Raw genomic sequence first — 25550 nt, 5'->3', positions numbered from 1 at the left:
GACGCCTCATGCCACGATGCCTGGTGCCAGGCGGTGTGTGGGCTGCCATGGCTTCTCCACAGCTCTCCTGAAGCTGTAGGGGGGAGCGCAGGGGCAGCCCGGCTCCCAGCAGCCGGGAGAAGCGCATCCTCTGCCCGCGGCAGCCACGCCGGGGGGGTCGCGCCCCTGCAGGGTGCCCCGCGCCCCAGGCAGGTAGCCCCAGCTCCGCCGTACGCCCGCTCCGGGTTTTCAAAACCACTCCGCTTTAGACAGACGGGCGCTTCAGCCAATAATAAGCCGCAAAGCGTCAGCACAGCGTTCGCTCAGCTCTGTCGACCAATCCGCATCGCTCGATCCCTATATCCCGCCCTCCGAGGACAGGCTCTGCCGACTAGTGCATCGGCCTGGCGGCCATATTGAGTGTGGCAGAGGCGCTGCTCCGTCTGGGGGTGCTTTTTCTCAACCCCCTCGCCCCGTCCTTCACGCCTTCCGCACCAGGGAGCGCTTAGGCGCGGCGCTGCCTCGCCCGCGGGGCCGTCGCGGGCTGCGGAGCGGCTCCCGGGAGGTGACAAAACCGTGTGGTTGCCCCACGAAGGGCTCTCGGCGCCATCTTGAGTGTGGCAAAACCCCCTCACTTGCCGCGCTGGTGCCCCGTTACCCCGCGGCGGGGGGCAGAGGTGGCCCGGTGCCTGCTGGCGGGGGGGGGGGGGGGCTGTGGTCCGGTGTAACGGCGGGCTGCGGAGGGGGGAGTGCGGGGAAGCTCCCGGTGCGTGCCAAGCCTTGAGCTCAGAAAAGGTGTGTGGGGAGAAGGGCGGTGAGGCAGCCTGGGTGGTTGGTTGGTTTTTTTTTTCTTTTTTTTTTTTTTTAATTGTAAAATAAGCAAATGGGTGGGAATCCCGCATTTCTGCGCGGCGGCGGCGGCCGGCACCCCCGGCTGGCCGCCCCTCCCCCGCTCCCCCCGGGGGCGGCGGTTGTTGTTGTGGCAAAAGTTTCCGCGGCGCTGAAAAGACGGCGGAGGTTGCGCGGGGGAGGAGGGGAACGGGGTACCCCGGCGGCGACCGAGGGGACGGGGCTCCCCGCTACCACCCGCCTGCTCCGGCACCACCGGCAGTCCCGGGCGGGTACCCTTCCCCGGCCGCGGGGAGGCTCCCGGGAGACCGGGGTGCGGGCGGGGGGGGGGGGGGGGGGGGGACGGACACGGACGACGCAGCGCCGGTTCTCCCGCATTACTATTATTATTATTATTATTTTTAACTCTTATTATTTTTCCTCCCCTCCGCGGGCGGGCGCGCACGCCTCCCGCCCCTCCGCAGGCATGCGGGCTGGCTGCGGCGGGGGTTGGAAGGCGGGGGGGGTGGGGGGGAGCTTCCTCCCTCCCTCCCGCCCGCCGCCTCACACGGCGGGGCGGGGCGGAGGCGGCGGGGGCGGAGGCAGCGCGAAGGGAGGGGAGGAAAGGGGGCGGGGCTCCGCCGCCCACCGCCCCGCGCCTCGCCCACGCTGAGACCGGGCCCGAACTCATCGCCGCAGTGTCGGCGGCGCCGGCTCCTGCCGCTTTAAGCGGCCGTGCCCATTGTTTGCGCCGCGGCCAATGGGCGCCGGCGGCCGCGGCGCGCGCGGCCAATGGGCGCGGCGCGGGGCAGCGCGCGCGCCGCCCCCGGCTCTATAAGAGGGCCCGTGGCGCCGCGTGAGTCCCCACTGGCTCGCGCAAAGCCATCTTGGCATTGTTCTGCCCGCGCCGCCGCCCGCGCCGCCACAGCCCCGCCACAGCCCCGCACGCCCCCGCCATGTCCGACACGGCCGTGGACACCAGCGCCGAGATCTCCGCCAAGGTGAGCCGCCGCCCCGCGCCTCGCCCACCGCTCGCCGCTTTTTTTCTGCTGTAATATTTTTTTTCCAAGCGATTTTTGGCGTTTTTTTATCTTTTTTTACCTTTTTTTTTTAATTTTTTTTTACCCCCCCCGCCTCCCCGCCCGTCATCGTCGTCCCGTTCCCCCCACCCCCCCCTCACCCCTGTTGAAGTTCGCGGTGGGGCTCGGTGCGGGGCCGCCGCCGCCGCGCTCGCCGTGAGGAGCTGCCTGCGCCGTTTCTTTGTCTACAGCGTGCGGGAAACGTGCTCGTCGCCCTCGCCGGTGCCGTGAGCCCCGCCGCGCCGGGCTCCGCGGCCCGCTCTCTCCCGCTTTCCCGGGGACGTCGGCGGCGGCTGCGGGGCCGTCCGGCCGCGGAGGGGCTCGGGGAGTGTGTGTGGGGGGGAGCACGGTTGCGCCTCAGCAGCCGTCTCCGGCGGGGGGATGGCGGCGGCGGGCAGCGCTCGCCTCATTCAATCCGCTGCGGGAGCTTGACAGCCCCGTCAAACTTGGGTGCCGCTCGGCCCCGTCCCTGCGCGGGGGGGGGGGGGGGAGCGCTCCGGAACATGCACGGGGGGGGGGGGGGGGGGGCAGTGACTGTTGTGGAGTTACTCCCGAAAAGGAGGGGGGGGGGGTGGCGGTTGCTATTTCGGAGTTGCACCCGGTTGATGCGGGGAGGGCAATTGCTGTGTCGGTGTTACCCCCGGAGGAAGGGGGGGTGGTGGTTGCTATTTCGGAATTGCCCTCCCCGGAAGGGTTGGGGGGGGCAGTTGCTGTGTCGGAGCTGCCCCGGATGGGGGGTGTTGCTATTTCGGAGTCTCCCCCGGAGGCGGGGGGGGGGGGGGCAGAGGGCTACGCTGGAGCTGCCCCCAGAGCCGGGGGGGGTGCAGTTGCTATTTTCGGAGTTGCCTCGGCGGGGGCAGCCCCCACGGCGGAGCTGCGCTGGGGCGGCGGGGCTGGGGGCTCCGGGCCGAGCTCTCCGCAGCGGGATAACTTTGTGAGTCGGTGCCGGGGGTGATGGGGAGAGGCTGGGGAGCGCCGGTACCGGCCGGGAGAGGCTCTCCCGGGAGTCCCCGCTGCGGCTCCCGGCGCCCGCCTTTGTCTGCGAGCCGCGGCGGAGCGTCCCCCGGGGGCGCCGGGCACCGGGGCGGGCTGCGCTCCCCGCCGGGCCGTGGGCGGCGATGCGCCCCGTCGACCTCGGGGCCGCGGCCGGGTCCTCCCGCCACTGCCGGGAAAGTTGCGGGGGGACCCGACTCGACCCGGGCGGGTGCGTGGGAAGGCGGCGGGGGATGGGGCGGCCGTGCCCGGGGGCCTCCTCACCCTGCGCCCCGGCCGGCACCGTGTCGCGCCGCTCCCGGGGGAAGCGCGGCTGGAGGGAAAAAAAACCGGCAGGGAGGAGGGTTTACAAAAAACAGCCGACAAAACGCCGTTTCTGGCAGATTTCGATTTCACTTCTGTTTCCCGCTCCCGCAGCCGTATCCCCCCCCGCTCGCCCTGCCTCCGCTCCGGGGCCGCGGCTCGGTCTCCGCCGCCTCCGGCTCTCCCGGAGCCGGTTAGCGGCGAGGCGGGTCGATCCCCATCCCTCGCCGGGGGAACGGGGCCAAGTTTGCCGTTAACCTTCCCCTGCCCTTTACAGCGTGGGGGAAGGGGACCTCGTCCCCGGCTCGGCCTGGGGGGACGGGACGGTACGGGACGGGGATCCGTGCTGCGGGGCGGGCGGAGGCGCGCGTGGCGGCAAGGTGACCCCCCCCCCCCGCACGCCCGGTGGCGGGGGGGGAGGGAAGCGCGGAGGCACCGGGGCCGTTCGCCCTCGTCCCGCCTTGCCGTCCGGAGCGCTCCCGGGAGGCGGGGAGGGGGGGGTCCCGCCCCGCCCGGGCGGTGGCTCCGCGCCGAGCGCCGCCCCCGGCCGCCGCCGCCGTGCCGCGGGGCGCCCACCACGTGCGGCCCTGCCCGCGCCGCCCCCTGGGAGCCGGAGTCCGCCGCGCCGCCCCCGCCGGGACTACACTTCCCGGCAGCCCGCGGGGCGCCGGGCCGGCGCGCTGGCGGGCGGCCAATGAGAGGGGCGCGGAGAGTGGCGCGCGGTTTGAACGGCGGCCCGGCGCGTGGCGGCGCGGGGGGGCCCCCTGCCGGCGGGAGGCGCGGGCTGCGGCGGCGGCCGCTCCGCCGTCCCGGGGGGCGGGGGGGGTGGACGCGGCTCCTTGCTGGGGCAGCGGGCGATCCCGGCCCTTTCTGCCCGGGTCCTGCCCTCGGCCGCGGCCTCTCCCCGCCCGGAGCTGCGGCTGCAGGGGTAGTTGCGGTCCTGGCCAGCTCGTGCCTCGGGCGCGGAGCAGGACCGAAGGTAGAGCTCCCCGGGCGGTTGGTGTATGACTAAACGCCGTTGCTATTTTATGGACAAACAGCCTCGCCACACCTATAATTAGAGGCTCTGTCAAAGCTTTGGAGCTAAGGCAGTCCTGCTGCACGGCCTCCTGGTTTGGAGGCTGCTGTACACGTCTGTCTGTTTGTATTGGACTGGGCCGGGGGAAAGGGAGAAGCTGTGGTCCCTTCTGCAACCCTGTTGCTAGCACAGACTTCATGACCTGGCATCCTGATGGTCGTTAAACTGAAGAGCGTCTTCAGTGGGGCGGGAAAGGTCAGGGCTGGAGACCTGTCCAGCAAAAATCCCCAAGAATGAGTTGTTCCTTCACTGGGAGAATTGCTTACGTTTTGTGAACGACTCTTTTTGAAGAGAACCATCGGGCGTAGTGAGATGTGGAAACTCTGACTGCTTGATTTGCACTGTGTTTAACTTAGGAAATGCTTTGTCGCCCTCGTGCCCGTTTGCCTGATGTGAGGCAACGGTTGCAGAACGCAGCGGCGCGATGGTGCGCGAGAGGTTAAATGGTTGCGGCCAGCCTCTGGGGAATAGAGGAGCGAGAGCCACTGAGGGTGTAAAACTGCCGTGGAATTGGGCAGTGTGGAGGAGCTGGCCTGGGAGATCCGTACGTGAGCAGTGAAAGGAGGAGGGAGCTCGTGTTTGTTTTACGCCAGACTCCCAGGGTGCTGCTTTGATTAGGTGAGGTTCGATCAACAGGTGTAGCTGCCCCAAAGCTTGCTTCCAAAGAAAGTCTTTCCTTGGTGCACTGGCAGCCTGGGTGCCTCCAGTAACAGCCTCTGTGCGTGCCCGTCTGAGTGGTTTAAATAACCTGGTGGTCTAAAACCCCTGCGCTGCCTCGCCTAAGCAGCCTGCAGGGTAGCAGAAACCCTCCCAAAACGGAGCAGCAGTCACGCTAGCAGGGCCGGGGCCGTGCTCTTACCCGCCGGTGTTCCCACGAGGAAGTGACAGTGCTTCAGCGGGAGTGAAAGTTGCCTGCTCACTGCGGGCTGCGAGGCCGCCGCAAAGGGCGGGCGGGAGGGGGGCAAAGCCGCTTGCTGTTGCTGCTGCTGCAGCGAAGTAGGGAGCTGCCAGCAACTTCTAAACACCTCGTGGTCGCTGCTGAAGCCGGCTGTGTGGCTGTGCTGCTGGCCCTGGGGAAGGGCCTCTCTGCTTTCCTTGGCTGGGGTAACGCTCCTTGTGCTGAAGGATCTCGCTCCAGCTGATGGAGGAACAGAAGGGGAGGAGGATGCAAGCAGAGATGCCAGTGTTAAATCCAAGTGTTCTTTATGCAGGAACATAAAGTTGGATCCTCTCAGCCTGTTTGCCGAGCGACTTGGCATGACATTTTGACAGTGATCAATAGCAAAAACACACAAGCTCTCGCTCTGCTCGTGGTGGAGATTTGAACCGAACTAGCCAGGCACGGCTCTTGGAGCAGTGTAAAAATAGACTTCTTCCCCCACCCCATCCTGTTACACTTAAAGCTGCGAGCTGGATCCTGGAGTCTCCTCTCTGCTGCTGTGAGAAAGACCAGGCATGTAATACTTGCCGTATGACTTTCCCCAGGCAGGGCAGAGACCGCAGTCTCTGCTAATGAGTCCCTGGGATTTGTTCCTGCTGCGAAGGTACCGAGCAGCCATGGACGTCCACAGCCCTGGGGCGGCGGAGCCCATACGTTGGACGGGGCTGCCGGCTCTCCATGGCATTGCAGGAGCTTGCGTGGACTGTGCTAAGATGGGCAATCAGCCAGCTCTGCTGCTGTTGAGCATATGCAGGCAGCCAGCTCTGTGTGTTTGGGAGCTCAGAGGTGAAACAGAGCAGTCTCTTTTTTAGATAGCTGCTCTCTGGCAAGGCTGACTTGGATTGAGATTCGCCCCCACGCTCTCCCGTTCCCAAGGAGGAGCCAGAACGTGGCGACCAAATCGCAGAGCAAATCGGTGTGAAGAGAAACCAGCTCCTGCTCTCTCTGACTGTGTTTTTCACACCTGATCTGCAGCTTCTCTGACCCAGGCACCTGGAATCGGGGTGACTTCTCTGCTTTTCTGCTCCTTCCAGGATCTAAAAGAGAAGAAGGAAGTTGTTGAAGAAACAGAAAATGGCAGAGATGCACCGGCCAACGGCAATGCTGTGAGTATGGCTAAGACCTGCAGGGAGAGGCAGCCCTTATGCCAACGCCTCTTTATTTTCCTCTCCCTTCTTGCTTTTGCTGCGAGCTTGTCCCCAGCCCTGCTGAGAGGGGACCCCTCCAAATGGCAGCACTGTGCTGTGCAGAGCCCTCGAGCCTTTGGGGCTTCAGGTTCAACAGACGCTCCCGAGCCTGTGGGCAGTTCGTGTGTGCAGAAAGGAAGGGCTGGGCTTGGATCCCCTCCCCGAAAGCTGTGTGAGGTTGTGTCCAGTGCCGCCTCCTTCCTAGGCACTGGATAAGGAGAGGGGAAAAAAAACAAACCCTAGATTTTTACAGTGTTACAATCAGTTGAACGGGGAAACACATTGTGTACAAGTAAACTGGTTGGTTTCCTATTTTTAACACGCTGGGGGAAATTCACTCTGCTGCATTTCGAAGTGTCACAAGAGCCTTTGCAGTCTTTGTCTTGGCCTCAAAGCTGCAGCCCCAAGTTACTCTAGACTTGATCCTTCGTGCCTGGGCTGCCTGTGTCGTGTGGAAGCAGGCAGGAAGCGGGACGCATGCCGGGGCTCCGGTGGCCTGGTGCTTTGCTTTAGGCAGGAAAGGTGGGGACACGCACTTCTGCTGAACATCTTTTCTCCCTTCTCCCTTCCCCGGTGCATTTTTTTAAGTGATATTTTGTCTTGCCAAGGAGAACGAGGAAAACGGAGAGCAGGAGGCTGACAACGAAGTAGACGAAGAGGAAGAGGAAGGTGGTGAGGAAGAGGACGAGGAGGAAGAGGGTGATGGTAACTTTCTTTGTTCCCCCCGCCCCCATCCCGTGGCTGCATCCTGCCCTGGACAGCAGACTCGGGAAGCAGAGGAGAGCCGAGAGCAGCATCTCCCCCTCGCGGCTGCGGCCGGGCGGCTCTTGCCAGCCGGGCTCAGTCCTTCCTCGCTCGCCCAGGCCGCTGGTGCTGGGAGTGAAGTCAGCCTTGAATGCCTTCCAGCAGGTTGAGGGCAGATTCCTTCCTTCCTCCCTCCTCTGGCCAGACGGCACCGTACCGCGGCGCTGAATAAGCGCGTTAGCCCTTCCGTGCGAGTAGCAAAACCTGCCCTTGACTCTTGTGATCGCAACGGCCGCGGCAGATGCGAGTGCCAGCTGGTGGGATGGGGACAGCCCTGGATGGCTGTGCCTTGGCACAAGGATAGGTCACCATCCTTGTTCATGGATCAGCATGCTCAAAGGCTGATGTGGTCCCCTCTCCTGGCCCTTTCCTGGGCTGGATGCCATGTGGAAGTGGGCAGAGGAACCTGCAGCTCTTCCCTGCCCCTCCAATGCGAGCGGACAGGCTTGCTTTGAACCTTCCCTGTCTGCAGTGTCCCACATCTCCCTGCCCTCCCCTGTTTCCTGACCTGACCCAGCCTGGAAGTGGGTTTTGGCAGCAGCAACCAGAAATCCAGCAGTGACTTGCCGAATCACTTCTCACCCTCCCTGCTATTATTTTTTTCCCAAGATCTACTTGGATGAATAACATTGTTTATTTTTATCACTCGTTAAGACTGGGAGAAAACCATTCTTGTTATGCTGAAATGAACTCGGGGCCCTTGATTAGCTGTTACTAGGTTAATCCCCTGTGAATTTTTGGTTTATGTGCTGACCTACTAACCTGTTGGTTAGTTTTGGGAGACAGGGACAGGGCTGGAAATTTAATGACCGTTAGGCCAGTGCCTATTCAGACAGTGTAAGCAGGGAAAGCTGCCTCCTTTGGGCAGCTGTCTGCCATGCCCTTTGGTAGGAACTGGCTCACTAGGGAAAAAACTGGGAATTGTGACCCTGTTCATACTCTGGATTTTAACCCTTGGGGACAGAGCACAGTGCTGCCATGTGCTGTCCTGAGCTCATCTACCTCCAACCCTGCTTCGGGGTGGAAGAGGGGGAATGCTCATCTCTCCCTGCTCCCCTTGGGCAGGAGAGGGATGCGTGTGCCACAGGCACATGTGTGTGGGGTGGAAGTGTTGCTTGGATACTGCTGTGACAAGCCTGGGGAGCTTTGGTCCCGCAGTGCCAGCCCTGCTCTTACCAGCTCACTGAGCACAGGCAAGATTTGGCACGCAGTGCTTGGAGGCACGAACGCCTTGCCGGGATCCTGCACGGGCTCTGTCCGTCTGTGCCCACTGCCTTCGGGTGATCCCTGCCTGAGACCTGCACCTGAGCAGCTGGACGCTGCAGGAGAGGGATTTTAAAGGCAGCAAGTGCAGCTCGCATCAGGCTTTTTTTCTCTCCAGCACTTGTGGCCAAACTCCATTCTGGAGTTTGACAGCAGAGGGGAGCTTGACAGTATATTTTTCTCACCCTTCTCCCCATCCCATCTCATTATTTGCTTTGCTTAAAGCAGCTCAAAGAACTAAAAATGCTCCCAATCAGCTTGGTGCTGTCACCTGACCTGCTGGGCCAGCCCAGTGCATGTGATGGCTGCTGGGGTGTTGATCCATCGCTGGGAGCTAATCTTGGCCCTTCCCGCTGCATGGACCATGTCGTGGCTGGGCACACGCCGGGGAGAGGAGAGGGGAAGGGAGGATGGGCTGACCTTAATCCCCCTGGCTGTCTATACGTGTGGCTCGTGGCGGTGGTTTAAAGCCAGCTTACTGGCCTTAACGCTCTAAGTTTTAGTAGGGTCTCCTGTTACACAAGAGACTCGTCTTGGCAGCCAAGAGGTGGTTCCACCTCTGGGGCCTCAAGTCTTGCCCCCGACCCCCCAAAATTGGCCAAAGGCGATGGACTCGGTCGTTCTGATCCACTGGCCTATTTGAGCTCAAAGTGGGTCAAAGCCCAGAGCTCTCTGCTCATCCTCCTCTCTGGCTGTAAGATAAGTTGGTAGCATTTGTTTGCTGTTCTGATAATTAGAAAGTGTTCTGACTCAGAACTAATGCGTTCTGGCTCTCTTAACTCATTAAAGATGGACTAATAGCTGCGAAGGGAAGCAGAAGTAATATGGAGCGGTTAGGCGGAGCAGCCACTAGAAAGAGTTTTTTCCTCTCCCTTTTTTGTTTCTCCCCTTTTTTTCTCCAAGTTCGGCACTCGTGGCAGGTGCTGGTTTTGCCGTCCTGTTGCCTGCGCTACAAACGCGGTGTGAGCCAGACTCGATGCTGCCAATCCTTATTTCCCCTTTGGTGGGTCAAGTCAGCTGGGGGATGCCCCAAAAATCCCTGTGTCCTCAGGCACCTGCTGTCCTGAGCAGGGGCTGTGCCAGCTGGGGAGATGGGACACTGGACGTGGCACTGGGGGGCTGAGCCAGAATTAAACCCAGAGGGGAGGTGCATGGTGCTGTAACCCTCCGAGAGGGTCTCATGTTCCTCCCCTTCTCTATGCAGGTGAGGAAGAGGACGGTGATGAAGATGACGAAGCTGAGGGAGCCACAGGCAAACGGGCAGCTGAGGACGACGAGGTAGGAAGAGCAACCAGCCCCTCGGAGCCACCCATGTCCCCAGAGGGCTTGGGGGGAGCGTCGATGGGGCCGGAGAGGCCGGGCTGGGCTCTGGGGCTGGAACGCCTGCCTGTGCGTTCCCCGTGCCTCTCCGGGGATGCAGCCCAGTTCCGTTTATACGCTGGCCTGGTTAGCGGGGTGTCCGTTCTGGCTGCGTGGAGCTGCTGGCCCTGGGTTGGGGAGCCCCAGGGTGCTCATGGTGGGCCAGGGTGGGGGTGCTCGGGGGCTCCCCGAGCTGCCTGCGAGAGAGGATTTTGCACGAGGGGGGAAACACTTCTGTTGCCCTGTTCTTGTCCCTGAGGCGGGAGAGGGACCTGAAACCCTCTCCTGCCTCACTGCCCGCCTTGGTGTGGCTCTTGCCAGCCCCCCAGCAGCCCCACTCCTCGTCCCCTCTCCTGACAGCTTTGCTTTCCCCCCAGGACGACGACGTTGATCCCAAGAAGCAGAAAACCGATGAAGATGACTAGGCAGCAAATTATTATTATTTTTTTTTTAAATAAGGAGGAAAACAAACCAACAAAAAAGGCCAGCGCGTCCTCTTCACCCTTGGGACCCCCCTTCCCTCCCGTTGCAACCCCATCCCCACACACACACACACCCTTCCTCCCCCCTCCGCCGTGGTCATCCTCACCAAGTAGAGTGAACCCCGTCCCCGGCCCCCCGGCGCGGCGCTGCCACTCAACGAACATACAAAACGATTCGCCCGTTAGCGGGGAGAGAAACCCCCCCTTCCCCCACAGACCCCCTCCCCCCCAAGCACCAAAACTTCAAGGCCCTGCTTTCTTTCTTAAAAGTACTTTAAAGGAGAATTTGTTTGTATTTTTTATTTACATTTTATATTTTTGTACATATTGTTAGGAGGTCCGCCATTTTTAAGTGATCTCGGATTGACCAAAAGGGGGGCTTTGAAGTGTATATCTCTCTTGTTACCTATTTCTGACTTTACTTGTGGTGTGACCAGGCCCAAACCATTATCTCAAAGGAGAATAAAACAAAACCTTGTAAAAAAAATTAAAAAAAAAAAAGACAAAAATGCAAAAAAAAAATTTACAATCTTATTCTGAGCATTCCAGTAACTTTTTTTGTGTATGTACTTTAGCTGTACCATAGATCGTGGTTTGTATGAGGTGGCAAGGCCAAAGATAAAAAGGTTTTCTTTTTTTTTTCTGTCTATGAAGTTGCTGTTTATTTTTATTTTTTCTTTTTTTTTGGCCTGTTTGATGTATGTGTGAAACAATGTTGTCCAACAATAAACCGGAATTTTATTTTGCTGAGTTGTCCTAACAAGGCTGCCTCCCAACTGCTGCTTTTTGTTTTACTTTTCATTTGTTTTAGTGTTTTATTTCTTTCTCCCCTTCTTTCTCTCCTTCCTTTCTTTCTTTGCTTTGGACTTGGGCTGGGAAGAGAGTTGGAGAGAGGGTAGAGGGGTGCAGGGTGTTGACGGGGAGGGTCTGGGTCCTGCGGTCCCAGCTGGTGTCTGCAGCGCAGAGCTGTTCTCGTGGCTGCGCTCCGTGGAGAGCTGCAACTGTGCCCCCAGCATGGCCTCTGCATGATCCCGCACGGTCTGGCTGCTCTCGGGGTGGGTAGGGACAGGTTAGGCTGGGAAACCAACAGAGAGAACAGGCTCAATGAAAGCGAGCTGAGGTGCGTGGGTACGGGGCGCGCAGCAGTCCTGCTGTCCCTCTACAATCAGGCTTGTTGGGAATTGTGTTTGGCTGGTGCAGCGGGGGTGAGAAACCCATCCCAAAAATCCTTCCTTGCAATGTCTGCTGCAGGTGGGTGACCCTCTTGGTTGTGGGATGGCGGGTGCTGAGGCCGTGCAAACGCCTTGCCTTCCTTCGGGCTGCCTTGAGGCAGCACAGGGCTTGTTTGCAGCGTCGCTGGCAGCGGGGTAGGATGGGTGCGTGTGCTGGAGGAGGCAGCGTTCAGCAGGGATTGAATTCAGCCAGAACTGGTCCCTGAGGGATGCTCCAGCCTGCGCTGGCCACCCAGCAATTTCTGGGGTGCCAAGCTAGCAGAGGTTTGGTGGTGGGACCCCCGAGAGGCAGGCTGGGGTTTGTCTGTCCGCTTTAACCAAACCAAAAATGCTGTAACTTAGCCTAGACCTCTGCTGCTTTGCTCCTAACCTTCCTCCAACTCATTTTTCCTCCCTCCTCTAGGGCATTGGAGCTCAGAATAGCTCAGCCTGCCCTGCCAGGTGTGCGGAGACCCGTTTGCAGGAACCCGCCTTGTATCTGTGCCTCCCAAACCCTCGCTCTGGCTCCGGCAAGTTCCCTTTCCCCTGCTGACCCGGCCCCGTGCCGAAGCCGTGCCAGATGGTCTCGTTTCCTCCTCTCGCCCTGTAATCCCGGCAGTTAGCGTTGAGATGCTGGGGGGTGATTTTTATTCTTTTTTTTTTTTTTTTCTTAAAAGAGGAACCATCGTGCATTTAATGCACTGGCTGCAAGGGTCACAGCTCCTCCTGATCCCTGGGAGCAGCCAGGTCACTTACTCTGCATTTACACCGGTGGCAAATAAGCTCAAAATCTGGCTCCTTGTCCTTAATTATCCAACTAATCGTGGTGCTAGCTGATAGCTTATCAGATTTACTGCCTCAATTCACGGGCCATATCCAGCCCTGCCTCTCGCCTGCCTGGGTGATGGGGTGCTCACGGCAGGGCTGGAGGCCGGTGCTAGATTTGATTAGCGGGTGCTCCGATGTCCCCGATGGGACGTGACAACATGGGAGTGGCAAACAGCGCCGCTGAGTTATCGCCGTACGGCTGAGCGGTGCTTCCTTGTGCAGCACCGGGAGCCGTGCCCGTGTCCCTGCTGCGGCTGCCCCACGCACGGCTCGTGCACGGCGATGGGCTCCGATACGTGCGATTCAAGCTGGTGCTTGCAGATTTGCGAGGCAAATTATTCAAATAAGTTTCTGCAGCTGAGGAGCTGGTGAGAGCAGGCGCCGCGTGTCACCGAAACACGGGGACTCTGCGTGCACAGCTGGCGCGAGGCCTCCGGGGGGAGAGATTTTGGGGGAGCAGTAGCCTTGCTGTCCCCCACTGCAGAGCAGGACCTGTCCTACGGCCTGCAGCCCCCCAAAACCTGGGGGTCTTGTGTAGTAGGGTCCTCTTTGGTCTGGGATGCAGGGTGTGGGGTAAAACTGGAGGCTGCCCCGGCCTCCCAGCCAGACAGGCTGGCGATGGGTAGGGCACGGAGCAGCCAGGGTGAGGAGAGGGCAGGCTGGGGGCAGCCCCCAGCCCCACAGTTCCTGGTCCTCATCTGGCTGCCATGAGCCCCCCAGCTGCTGGAGATGGAGAGGCCAAGCCCTGTGTCCTCACCTCCAGCTGTGCAGGGCAGCCCCGGTGTTTCTCCACCCCATTTCTACCCCCTCTCGGAACCAACCCGCAGTCACGGCTGGGTCCCGGGGGGTCTGGCAGCCCCCCTGCAAACCCATGTCCCCTGGACGTGCTCCCATGTCTTCGGTGCAGAGAGGGCAGACGCTGCCCTGGGTGCAGAGTGGGGCAGGGACAAGCCGGTCCTGGCACTGGAGGCTGAGACCGGTCACAGCTCGGTGCATGGGCCACCGCAGGGAGCCCCGCCCCAGCCCCACTGCCCAGCCACCCGGCCTCAGCCAATCCCCATGCACCAGCACAGCCTACCAGCCAATCCCACACTGCCACCTTCCCTCCCGCCCCCTCCACCTCCCTCCCTCCCTTGTGCTGCTTCGACCAACCACAATCAAGCAACACCCAGGCTTGACCAATCCCGGTCTGCCACCTAGCGCTTCCCCCCAGCCAACCACGTGCTGCCACCTGTCTCTGCTGCTGTCTCACCCGTCGCAGCAGCAGCTCACCAATCACAGGGTGAGGGAGACAGCTCTGAGCCAATCCGGAGCTGCCACCTGTCAGCTGTCCCAGCCAATCAGGGGCAGCCACACCCCACCGAGGGGTATAAAGGCCCCTCAGCGCAGGGGCTCTGCCTGTGTGGGGCTGAGGGGCCTTTGGCAGAGCCTGCTGCTGGCATGGTCCCAGAGGGCGTGCGGGCTTGAAGGTGGCTCTTCTTCTCGTTTGGTGCCCGACGCCACACAGGGCCTTCTGGGTCAATCCAAAATGCTACAGGGATCGCTCACCTGGATGGTGTCTTGAGATGGGGACCAGGCGCAGCAGGTCCCGCCTCAGCAGGAGAGGGCTTGCAGGAGTCGTGCCAGCTGAAGGCACCTCAGAGGATGTCTTAGAAATGGTTTCCCTGGTGAGCCAGCCTTGTGCCAGGGGCTGCCTGCTGGGACCTCTGGTGTGCAGATGATCTCCACCACCACCTGGTGACCAGAGCCAGGCTCCATGAGGGGCTGATGCTGCAGGACCGGAGGTGAAGAGCATGTGGCCATTGGGCACCGTGGTACTGGGTACCTCACCCAGGGCTTCACAGGTCCCATGTTCAGCTGCAACCTGCGGAGCAGAAGTACTGCTGGTGCTGCCCCTTGTCTGCAGACGTGACCCATGTGTCATGGGTGACTTGATTCATGGCGGGACTGCTGATTGTGCTGGTCCTGGAGACCACAGAGGTGAACATCTGAAGCTGTTCTGGGGTGCGCTAGCTGGCTGCTGACCACCAAAGATGGCCTGGGTAGCTCCCAAACGTAGCCATTGGGAGAGCTGCAGGGTGCCTCATATACGCCTGGAAGGACTTAGGCTGTGCACACGTGGCCACTTGGACCAAGGGCAGCCCTTCCCAAGGACTCTGCTGTGCCTGGGCCTCAGCTGCCATGACGATGTCCTGTATGTGGCTGAACAACCAGGTGAATTGAGAGCAACTTCCATGTGGTCGGCCTGAAAGGCAAGGCACTGGTGGAGCCCTGCTACCAAAGGTCACAGCTGAGCCCACGCCTTGCGGGCAACTGGACTGGGTATGGACCAGCAGACCTACCTCCAGTCCTGACCTCCTGCCTGTAGTAGGTTAGGAACTGTTTCATCAGCTCAAGCCTGTCCTGCACCAGCTGTAGCTTTCAGTCAGCCTCATCCAAAACTCTTCTTGTTGTATCTTGACAACCTTCATGAAATTTGGAGTGCCTTGAGGGCTTGGTGGAGAACCTGCCTGTGGGCAACGCAGGACTTGGACGCCAAACTAGACATGGGCTGGGGCTACTGGTGCAGTTTGTGTCTCGGCAAATAATTGGCATCTACTTGAGAGTCTGACAAGTGAAACTGCCTTCCAGGCACGACACCGCAAGATCACAAACACAGAAGGGGGGTTGCTCTTGAAAATAAGACACGAAGAGCTGATCCTCGGGTAGAGCAATTGCCATCCGGCTCAGGGTGCGAGGTGTCCCGGGGGAGCAGACCCCCTGGGGAGCCTGGGGCCCTGGCTGGTCTTGGCCCATCCCACAGAGCAAAGATGTGCCTCCCAAGTGGGGTAGGGATGTTTGTGTGCTTGCCCCAAGAGCAGGAAAGCCCAGCCCATGCTGAAGAGCAGATGTGGGAGATCTGGTTCCTATCTGGTCCCTGGCTGCCATGTGCCCCATGGCCTGTCCCCTTCGGTGAGCTGGGGCAGCTCTGGTCCTGGACCCTGACTTGGCAGTTGTGGGGACCTGGCAGTCCCCAGCGCAGCAGAGGTCCTCGAGATCTGAAACCCAGCTGGATGCTAATGTCTGCTGCCTGCTCCAGGGTGGCAGCCTCGGAGAGGGAGCAGGGCTGGGGTGCTTGTGGTTCCTCCTGCACAGACACTGGGAATCCTCCATCCTTCCCTGTGCCGATGGCTGCTCCTTCTCGTCCAGCTGACCTCATCTTCTCTGGAGGGTGGGAGAGCAGGAGGAAGGGCTCCAGGGGACCCTCGGCTTTGCATGCCCCAAGGAGGGCCATGGCTCCTGTTCATGGCTGGCTGGGGAGCCCTGGTGCTACTGGGGAGCCCTGGAGGGAGCGGTGGGGGATGGCTGGGGGTGGTGGGGCTTGGAGGGCCCCCTTGTAGTGCCACACTGTGATCCAGGAAGAGACCTGGAAGGAAGCGGTGAGCACCGTGCTTGGGAGCAGATGGGGACCTGGAGAGGCTCTTGTGTCCTTTTCCAAAGAACGCAGTGTAAGTTGGGCAGCTGGGGGACATGGAAGTTCAATGCTGTTAGCCCCTGGAGAATCCACAGGGATGGAGACCTCGGGCTGTAAACCCACAGGGATGGGGTCTTTGTGTCCTTTTCCTGCCCAGGAGGGAGGCCTGAAGGCGAGGGGCTCTGCCTCTCCCTGCATGCCAGCCGGGTGTTGGGCAGGGGTGTGGGTCCTCCTGCTCGCTTTGGGCATGGGGGTGCCCCAGGCTCTGTGGGCATCTCTCTGGCCCCCTCTCCTTTGCTGCAGGCAGAGCAAGCTCCCAGCCCCGGTCTTTCAGGGAGCTGGAAACCAGCACCCCTCTTTCATGACTTGGGGTGGGGGGGTGCAAGGCATGATGCAGCTTGTGCCCACAGCTGGAGACCTGGATGCTCAGCTGGTGCATGACCCATGGGCAACGCTGAGGAGGACAACCCATAGCAAGTGTGAGCCACTCACTCCCGGCAGCCTGGGCACTGCCAGTCCCTGGATCCACTGGTGGGGAAGGGACGTGGCTCCAAATTGCCTGGCTGGGGTGGCAGGGAGCGTGGTCCTGCGTGGGGCTGGGGAGCCTGCTGAGCCTACCTGGGGTTGGCTCCACCACCACGTGAGGCCCCAAAGGCAGCGTGAGGGCTCAGAGCAGCTCCCAGCTGCCATGGGGTGCACCCACCCCACAGGGATGGGTGCGGGGATGGGTGCAGAGCCAGCAGCCCAGACTCCTGGTGAGCCAAACCCCAGCCAGTTCAGGGGCTGGCTCCCTATCCTGGGGCAAATCCCCCTTAGCCCTGCTTATGCCCCCCACAGTGAGGATGTGCTGCTTCCCTGGGGACACCCCCCAGCGCAAAGGCCCGTCCCCAGGACAGGCTGTGGGAGCAAGGCTGCAGCTCCCGGGTGATGTCCTGGGGGAGGGAGCAGCCGGCAGAGCAGGGCTGTGGGGCTCTGCTGTGGGAAGGGGCAAGTGCGGGGGCACCTGCCCCCAAGCAGGCACTGGAGCTGCTGCTCCCTGCCCCTGTGCTGCACCATGGGGTAGCCATGGGGCACCCCACAGAGCAGGCCGGTTCCCAGTGAGGGCTGGGGGCTGCATTTGGCTGTGGGGAGCCCCACCGGGCTGTTAGCCGTGGCCTTGGGCTCTTGTGGCTTCTTCTGCATCCTCCAGCTTGGCCGGGGTAGGGCTGAAAGAGGGATGAAGGCAGGCGTGAGGCACAGAGGTGTCGGTGCCTGCGGGAGGTGCTGGGACACCTCACCCGGCGGTGGGAGCAGCCCGGTCCTAACCGTGTGCCCGTCGGTATCCCCGGGGTCTCCGGGCTGGCACGGGGCTCCAGCCCAGCCCAAGGGCTGCTCCTCTCTTGGGCCAGAGCGGGTGGCACGTCCCGTACTGGGTGGCCCACCAGCCTACCTGGCGTGGGGCTGGCTGGCCCGAGGTGGCCCTTGGTGGCTCTCCCGAGGTCCCTGGCCGACGCGGTGACCCAAGCCAGCGTCCTCCCCGCTCGGCCGCCGGCGCTGTGCAGCGCAGAGCAGTATCGCTGTATTGCAGCACCATCTAGTGCTGTGGGATGGGGAAGCCCGGCACCCCAGCGCTCCCCCCGAGAGCTATGGCAGCACCGTGGGGACAGGCCATGGCTCTCCCGTGTCCGTGGGTCGTGCTGCCAAGGCCACCCTGCCAGGAAGCCCAAACAGGCTGTTTGTGATGGGCATGAATGGGCAGCACGGTGCGTCCCCCTGCAAGGATCCCAGGAAGCATCAAGGGGTGCAGACGTTCCCGGTTCCTGAGCCAAATGTATCTGGCCTCAGCTGCCGGTTTTGCCATCTCCTCCCATGGAAATTGAGCCTCTGCACTCTCTTCTGACCGCTTTTGCTTCTCTATCAGCCAGATGACCCTGGCTCCTTAAGCCCCTCACCGCTGGGGTCTTCACATCATTCCCGTGGCTTCCTCCTGCATCCCTGGTGGTTTCTTGGTGTCCGCCTTCCATAGCCAGCGTGAGTGTGACCCCTTCCCACAACTTGTCGCTGTTCCCCTTTTGCACACTCAAGGCAATGCGAGCCCTTTCCAGCCCAGCTTTTTGGACACTGGGAGAACTTTCTGCAGCACCATCCTGCCATCCACTCCTCCCCTTGCTCCATGTCCCCACCTTGTCCCCTCTCAGCTCATCGTCCCTCCTGGGTGCCTGCCATGCTCCCCACCCAGCCCATTCCCTGGGTGCTGGAAGAGCAGGCAGGATATTGGCACGGAGAGGGTGGTGCAGGCCGGATTTTGGCACAGAGCTGGATCCCATAGGAACGGGATGCTCTGCAAGGGGGGCTGTGGCAATGGCTGGCCCCACTCCTCTCCCGTGGCAGGGGATGCCGGTGGGGAAAGCCACCGTGGATGTGGACGTCAGGTGTGCAGTGGGGTGAGGTGGGTGCCGAGCCCCAACAGCAATTGCACCCAGGTCTCACAGCACTGAGGGCTGGTGGCCAGGGGCTCCCTAGGGCAGGAGGAGTTGGCACCTTGGACTGAAAAGGGGCCCTTTGGGTCCTGCCTCTGCCCCAGCTGCCCTCTGGTCTTTGGGGACGGGTGGGACTGCACCAAAGTCACCTGGCAGCCTCGAGGTCCCGGCGGCTCGATGCCTGGCTTGGGCTCTGCCCGCACTGTCCTGGCGACCCAGGAGCGGGATCTCCGCCCCAAAAAGGGGCCAGAGAGACCCAAAACTTCCCAGCCCTCCTGTCCCCCTCCCAGTGCTGCCAGGGGAGGATGGAGCTGGGTGAGGTGGAACAAGACAGCGCTGATCCCGCGGGCTGCCCGCTGCTGCCTACACCCGCAGGAAGGTAAGAGTAGCAAAGCAGGCACCGAAGCTTAACGTGGCCCTGGGCTGTTTGTGCGCCTTTTGTTCGCCGGTTACCTTCGTGAGTCAGCTAATTAACCGCATTAGGACGGCTCTGCTTCCCCGCCTGAGCGTTATTGGGCAGGGCAGATCTGGGGCAGCATGCCAGCGGGAGCCCCAGTCGGCTTTGCTGGGCCGTCAGGCGGCTGAGAGCCCCCGCGGTGGCTGGGGAAGGTGCCCGGGCAGCAGCCGGTGTAGGTGACACCCCGGAGGGGTGCTGGCGATGGGCAGTGAGGGTGAGAGAGCCCGGTGCTTGCTGGGGGGTGGGGGGGAGGAGCTGGCCCTGTCCCCCATCTCCCCTGTCACAGCATGGAGGTGAGAGCCTGATGCACCCGGGGTTACATTCCTGCTTCGCAGCCAGCCCCGAGTCCCGTCAACGGGTGGTTTTTGTTGCCATAAGCCATGCCTGTGCCTCGGGGAGCCTCTGCAGATGGCTGGAGAGGGGGTGGGTGTGATGGACCCCAAAACCAAGCAGAGAGCTCCCCTAAAGCCAAAAGTGTGGTGTTCATCACCCTCCCCCTGTGTTGCCTTGCTGCTTTTACCCAGCAGCTCTGCAACACCCTGGCTTGGAGGGCTCCCAGACAAAGACGTGGCTGAAGGGCAGTGAGGATGAAGTTTTCTTTTTACAAGCTTCAACCCAAATCTCTCCGTGCCAGCCCCCCAGGCTGTGCGTGGCCCCAGCTCTCACCTGCTTCTCCCTCCCTCCTTCCTCCACTTCCCAATGTGCCTCTGTGGCCTCTGGCCGCGTGTCCGGGCTCTGCAGGGCCGCCCTGCTCTCAACGCCAGGTTTCCACAGGCTGCTGGGGTGGCTCACAGCCCTCCCGATGTGGGGGGCGAGCCCCACGTGGCAGCTGTCCGGCTGGCGAGGAACAGCCTTCCGAGCACGTTCCCTGCCCCGAGGCTCTTGCAGAAACAAATGCCCTCTGCGTGCCGGCGGCTGGAAGGCACTTGCGCCCGCCACAGGAGCTGCCGAGGCCAAAACACCCCAGCTGCGAACAATGAGCCGGGGAAAGCTGTGGCTCTCGGCTGGGATTCACCCACGGCTGCTGCTGAATCCGGCCGGTTCCCTCTCCCAGGCACCAGCCCCAGATGAGCCGGGGTTTTTGCGAGCGGCTGGGCTCTGGGAAGGGCCCCGTGTGGCGAGAGGCTCCTTGCGTGGCCCAGCCAGGTCCCACCTGCCCAAAACTGCCCATCTCGCCACCATGGAGCCTTCCCCTCGTGCAGAGCCTGGCACGTGGACCAGGCTGGGGGAGGCTGCCCTGCCCCGGAGATGCCTGCCAGGGCTGTGAGTTTCCAGGTAGGAACTTTTTTGGTAAATAAAAGGGGGGATCACTGTGTTGCTCCCCACTCCCACTGCTCCCCCCCACCCAACTTTGCGCAGAGGGTGGTGTGGGGCTGCCCTCGGGCCACGTCCAGAGCCACCCTGGGCACATGGGCGGGTGGTGGCAGAGGTGACGCATGCACCCCGGACCTCCTGCTCCGTTCTTGCCCTTTCCAGCCCCACTTTTCCCTTTGTTGTGGCCTTTGCTGCCCCAGTGCCAACAGCCACATGCAGGGGAACTGATTGCTGCCCGCGCCATGCTCAGGCCCTGGGGATGGGACACGCTGAGGACAGCGCTTTGGCAGTGTCTCCTGCCCCTTCTCCCAGGGCTCCCAAATCCCTGTCAGCCCCACGGGGAGGGGGACCCGTAGCTCCTCCTGCCTGGGGCAAGCACGGCTCCTGCTCCGAGCACCTGGGGGCCCCTCACTCGGGTTTTGGGTGGTGTCTGGTCAGACCGCACCGTTCCCCCCTGCCTCCCTTTCTGCCGGCTGGATTCGGCCCCCTGCTCTCTCCCGGCCCCGGCGTTTGCTCCGTCGGTTCTTTAAGGGAGGCTGAGCCCCGCACTGGTGGGTGCTGGGGGGGACTGGGAGAGGCTGGTCCAGGGACAGGAGCGGGTGAGCTGCCAGCTATTTCCCACGGAGCCACTTGAGGGCGGCAATGACCCGCCGCAGAGCCGCCGCCGCGGGGCCGGCCAGCTCCAGCTGGGTGAACTGGGCGAACTGGGGCAGGCGGGCGCGGGCGGGGAGGAAAGGGGCTCCGGAGGGTCCCCTCGGGCCGCCTCAGGACCCGCTTGCCTCCAGGGCCCTCTCCCAGGGCAGCTCATCCCGCGGGAGCCCTAGCCACGCGTGTCGGTGGCAGCTACCCCCCCCCCCCCGCGGAGACCTCCGGCGTGTGCGGCTCTGCAGGGAGGGCGTCCCCGCAGGCGCCTTCCTCGCCGAGAAGGTTAAGTGGGTGCGAGAGTTCAAAGCTTGTTTGCCATTAAAGCAAAAGGCATCCAGGTTAGGTTCAGCCCCGCTGGGAGCATCCCTGTGCTACGGGGCAGGGCTCCCGGCAGCCGGTTGTAGCTCAGCTCGGCAAGAGGAGACGCCTTCTCCCTGTCCCTGCCTGAGCCATGCTGTGTGTGCCTAGCAGAGCGTCTGTCCTGGGACACAGAGGTACCTGCTCTCAAGACCCTCGGCCTTTTACTTTTTTCCTTTTTGGACACCTTTTGTCTCTCCTCTTTGACAGAGATCACCATCACCGGGTGTTGTTCGTGCTGGGTGCAGAAGGCAGTTTTGGTTGATCTTTGTCTGAAGGCTGGCCGAGGACGGGTCATGCTGCTGAGAAGACTCTGCAGTCCAGCAGGCTGAAATCCATCAGTGAGGTCTCATGAGAAAGCTGCTACAATGGGTAACGGGGATTCTTCTCATGGGGATTAACGGTCCAACTTCAATTCACCTGAAAAAAAATTATGCTGTATCCCTCCCACATACACCCAGTGGGCTGAATTCAGGATCTGAAATGATGCGTTTAATTTCCCTGTGACTCTCCCGAGAATCTCAAGCCCGGCCACGGGACAGGCTAACCAAGGTGTTAGGCGATCATAAAGCTGCCCGTGATGTTTAAGAGGAGAAGCTGGAGATGCCCCCTTCCCAAGATTTACAGGTGCTAGAGCTAATTATAAATGACCAGAGGAAAGAGTAGCGGTAGGGCTCAAGCAGCCCATCGTAGCAAAATTGCCGGTGTGTCATTAAAGCTGCGCACACATGGGGATTTGTTGGCATCAGCAACCGTAGCCACAGCTGTGCTTCAGGGAGCTCAGCCCAGCACGGGCCTGATGCTGGTGGGCACAGGGGAGCACAGGTTTTCCAGAGGGGTTTGCGCGTCCCCAGGAACTCAGAAAAGCAGAACGGCGTGCAGTCTTGCTCAAAAAAACGGTGACTGGGCAAACAGGACAAACTACCCCGAGGGATTACCGGCCAGAAATGAGGCCAAGCAGAAACCTTGGTCAGAGCAGTCAGGAAACCTTTCCTACGTGGTCAGCTGGAGGAAGAGAACTTTAACAAGGATCTGGGGGCTGTGGAAGAAGCAGGGCAGTGGAAAGCCCTGTTCTGCTGCTGGCTTGAGTGACAGGAGTTTGTGCCTGCTGTGAGGCATTTTTATAACAGAAAGGAAAATGCACAGAACTAACATTTCTTCCCTTCTTTGGACGGTAGGAATGTTTTAATTGAGAAATTTGTTTTAATTACATTAGGTGATATCACAGTCTATTTTACAAGTTCAGGGTAAGAGGATGTGGACCAGTTACACAGAAATCCAGTGAAAGGATAAAAACCTACAACATGAGAAAAATGAAAAGGTTAACTTAATCCCCCCCAAAATGAAACGCATTGAGAGTTTGGTGTGAGTGGAAATGGGAGATTATACCAGCATCCAGAGAAGTACAAAGGATGAGACTAACATAATTTACAGTATTGGTTCTGCATGACCATCGTTTGCCCGTGTTCAGAGACAGCCTCTATTCCCCAGTGCATCGCTGAGCAGATGGTCCTGTCTCTGAGGGTTTGGTCTGGTCTTGTCAGAGGAGAAAGCGAAATAACTGATGGGCAAAGGTCACAACCCACGTTGAGCTGGTCCCCAGGGTCACCGCCTACAGGAGTGTCTTCCACTGGATAGTCGGGGGGTTCTGCACCAAGAACTGCATGGAGGAAAACTAAAAGAGCTCCAAAAAGCCCCATCTCAAACGTAGAAAAGTCTCACTCTGGAAGTGCTTACGAGAAGGTCGTCATCATAGAATTTGGTTTCTATAATAACATTACCACTGTGGAAGGAAAAGAGGAGAAAGAAGAGGTATTAGAAGAGTGCACGAACAGTAGAAAACAACTGCTTCTCTCAATGCTCTCACAAGCCTGGGCTGACATCTTACGCCCCGCAACACAAGCTTTGGTTTGGAGCCGCATGCAGTGAGCACTCTGTCCTGATCTGGGGGCCATCAGGGCTGAAGGATCTCTCCACTGCATTCCTACATGGAGCAGTTTCCCCCATCCCTCCCTTGTCACCCCCTTTCTGGGCACAGTACCACGCAGGCTGCAGAGAGTGCTCACAAACAGCAAAGGTCTGCTCAATTCTGTTGCTAAAAATAAACTAGCAGTCCCAGCACCTTCAGGCCCCTCTCTCTTGCAGTGAATTGTGAAAACCAATGGGAATTCTTTTTTTAGCCCCCATCTCTGTCCTGTAGTGCTGAGCAAGCTACTTCAACCAACTTAACATGTCATTTCCCTCAAGAAGTACTTAAATGCAAACGCACAAGCATATTTTACACAAACCGCAATGGAAATGTAGATTTGGGTGTGACAAAAGCTCTGATGATTTAAGTTGCTGACGTTGAGATTTTGGTAGACAAAAGTAAGAACTTTAGGGTCACTACAACACCTGGACACCTGAGCCGTGTGGTCTGACTATGTCTGAATAACCTGGCTCTTGAAAATCAAAGCAGCAGTTCCATCTCCACTGTGGCTCTTGGTATCTGTAACATTGGCAAAGCTAAACCTGGCAAGAGCGCAAGGTTTTTGCTGTGGCGTGGCTAACGCTTGAACTCAAACGTCAGGAAATGTTCTCAGTCTGATAGTCAGTCATCCTGGGAATCCTTTGCGCAGAGTGCTTTGGTTAGCACCAAATACCACATCTCCATTCTCTCCTGCTATGGAAACACCGAGACAAACATGAGGTCTTTGGGAATATCAGAAAGTGAGGGGTTGTCCAAGTCTCGGCAGCTGAAAAAAGATGATTTCTTTGGGCCACAAAACCCCCTTTGGATTTCTTTGGGCTGGTGATTCTACTGAAAAGCCTCAAGAATGACTTTAGGACACCTGCATCAATAGGAGAGAGATCTGGGCTGCCCACTACAAGTGGACAGACTCAAGGGAACGAATGGGACACTGGAAAATCCTCAAGGTCACTTGAAAACTGGACTCTTGTGACTCCCAGTCCTGAAAATGCCTTGATTTCCTGAGATGGTCAAAACCAACTTGTCAGATGTCTGTCTGTCTTTACTGTGATTCCCAAATCTGGCTCCTCCTGTACTGACTGAAAGCCACCAGCTCTGGGAGCCAAGGACGTGTGTAGCACTTATGAGGTTCTGAGCAGATTGTGCCAGGGAGCACTCTTTGAACACTGATGCTCTCTTCTGAGTCTGCTCTCTCTTTGAAATGTGCTGTGAATAGGAATCACTGACGGTAGTTCCCATCCTGGTGCCTTCTCTATGCGACTGGCTTTCCTCCAGAGAGGGATCGAGAGGGAAAACGCTGGAGAGGAAGGTCTTCCAGAGGACACGGTGACCTTGCGGTGAGACTGGCTGCTCCCTCTCTGCCTCTTGTTGGCAGGAGGATTCCCATACCCTTCTGTCTCTGCTGGCAACGTGCTCCTCATGTGCTTGCCAGCACCCATCTAGCACTGCAGGGAGGGTGGCTTTTTGTCAGTGATTACAGCTTCCCAGGGACCTCCCTCAAGGAGCCTTTTCCGTCATCCCACCAAAGCTTGTTCCTTGCTGTTCACACTCAGAGCAATGCCCAGCATGCATTTCTGACACAAGTCCTAGGGATTGCTGCCCTACTCAGAAGTCACTGTGCAAACAGCGGTCAGGACTAGACGTTTCTGAGGAAGGTGTGTGAATGCCATTACAGGTGACTGTAAAATGACTGTTTCCTACCTGTTAAGGGTATTTTATCCCCAGATACAACTCCATATGACTAAATACATAGTTTATAATCCAATGTAAAAGACACAAAGCTTGGCAAAATGGTACAGTGATGAAATAAACGCTAGAGCAGCTCCTGTAGGTGATACACTGCATGAAAAACAACCACCTTGGACAAGAGTCAGTGATCAATAGTTGGATTTGAAAATGGCCCAAACCGCTTTTTTTTTCCCCCTGGATGGAAGGGGTATTAAGCTGCAAAGCATTTAAAAATCCTTTCACAGTTCACCTTTCAAAAAAATTAAGCAACTCTAATAAAGGATCAGTTCCACTTTCTGCAAACTTTTATTGCTATATTAATGCAAATTGGACCTATGGGAAAGCAGGTAATGAGGTTGGCTTTGCCCCTTTTATCTCTCAACAGCTAACCGTAGTGAGGGTGATTCAGAGTTGGTAGCAGCTCCCTCTCTTCATTCCCACTGTGGCCCCCAAGGAAATGCCACACACTGCTTTTTCTTTGCCTGCTCTTAGATTCTGTAAGCCCAAGGCACTCACGTTAAAACGTTAGCTGGCATCATCTGTGATTCAGGTGCTGCCTCTATCAAGGACTGCCAAGTGTTTGTGGAGTTAGGAATCACAAAACCGAATTCAAAGAACCATTCTGCAAAGTAAAAAGAAGATCCAGAGGCATTTGAAAGAAGATAAAATCCACAAATGGTCCTTTTGCTTTTCACCTGACAGGCTGGGGAACTCCCTAAACTGTCCTGCTGTGCTGCCAACATTTTACATTTAAATTACTTTGTACAGCTTAAACTGCACTGAACCCTGCCCTCCTCTTAAAGCAGCTACTCCCTTTCTAAAATAGCTGATGG

General features: G+C 59.5%; 2 protein-coding genes across 2 annotated transcripts in view; one reads left to right on the top strand and one right to left on the bottom strand.

Annotated features, from left to right (window-relative positions):
• Positions 1-1584: 1584 nt before the first annotated feature.
• On the top strand, positions 1585-11058 carry PTMA (prothymosin alpha). Its single transcript, XM_075507055.1, is given in 6 exon segments — positions 1585-1737; positions 1740-1808; positions 6235-6306; positions 6999-7092; positions 9659-9732; positions 10191-11058. Coding segments are annotated over 6 exon segments (495 nt in total). The 5' UTR covers positions 1585-1599; the 3' UTR covers positions 10239-11058.
• Positions 11059-22182: 11124 nt separating this feature from the next.
• Positions 22183-25550, bottom strand: part of PDE6D (phosphodiesterase 6D) — a 39735-nt gene continuing 36367 nt past the window's right edge. Inside the window, exons 4-5 of the mRNA XM_075507052.1 lie at positions 25234-25339; positions 22183-22803 (exon numbers count right to left, since the gene is read on the bottom strand). Of these exons, the coding sequence (XP_075363167.1) occupies positions 22722-22803; positions 25234-25339 (188 nt within the window). The 3' untranslated portion in view covers positions 22183-22721. The remainder of the gene's footprint in view (positions 22804-25233; positions 25340-25550) is intronic.

This window comes from Mycteria americana, chromosome 7 (genome assembly GCF_035582795.1).
Source record: "Mycteria americana isolate JAX WOST 10 ecotype Jacksonville Zoo and Gardens chromosome 7, USCA_MyAme_1.0, whole genome shotgun sequence".
Lineage (NCBI taxonomy): Eukaryota > Metazoa > Chordata > Aves > Ciconiiformes > Ciconiidae > Mycteria > Mycteria americana.
This window is presented reverse-complemented; position numbering and strand designations above follow the sequence as displayed.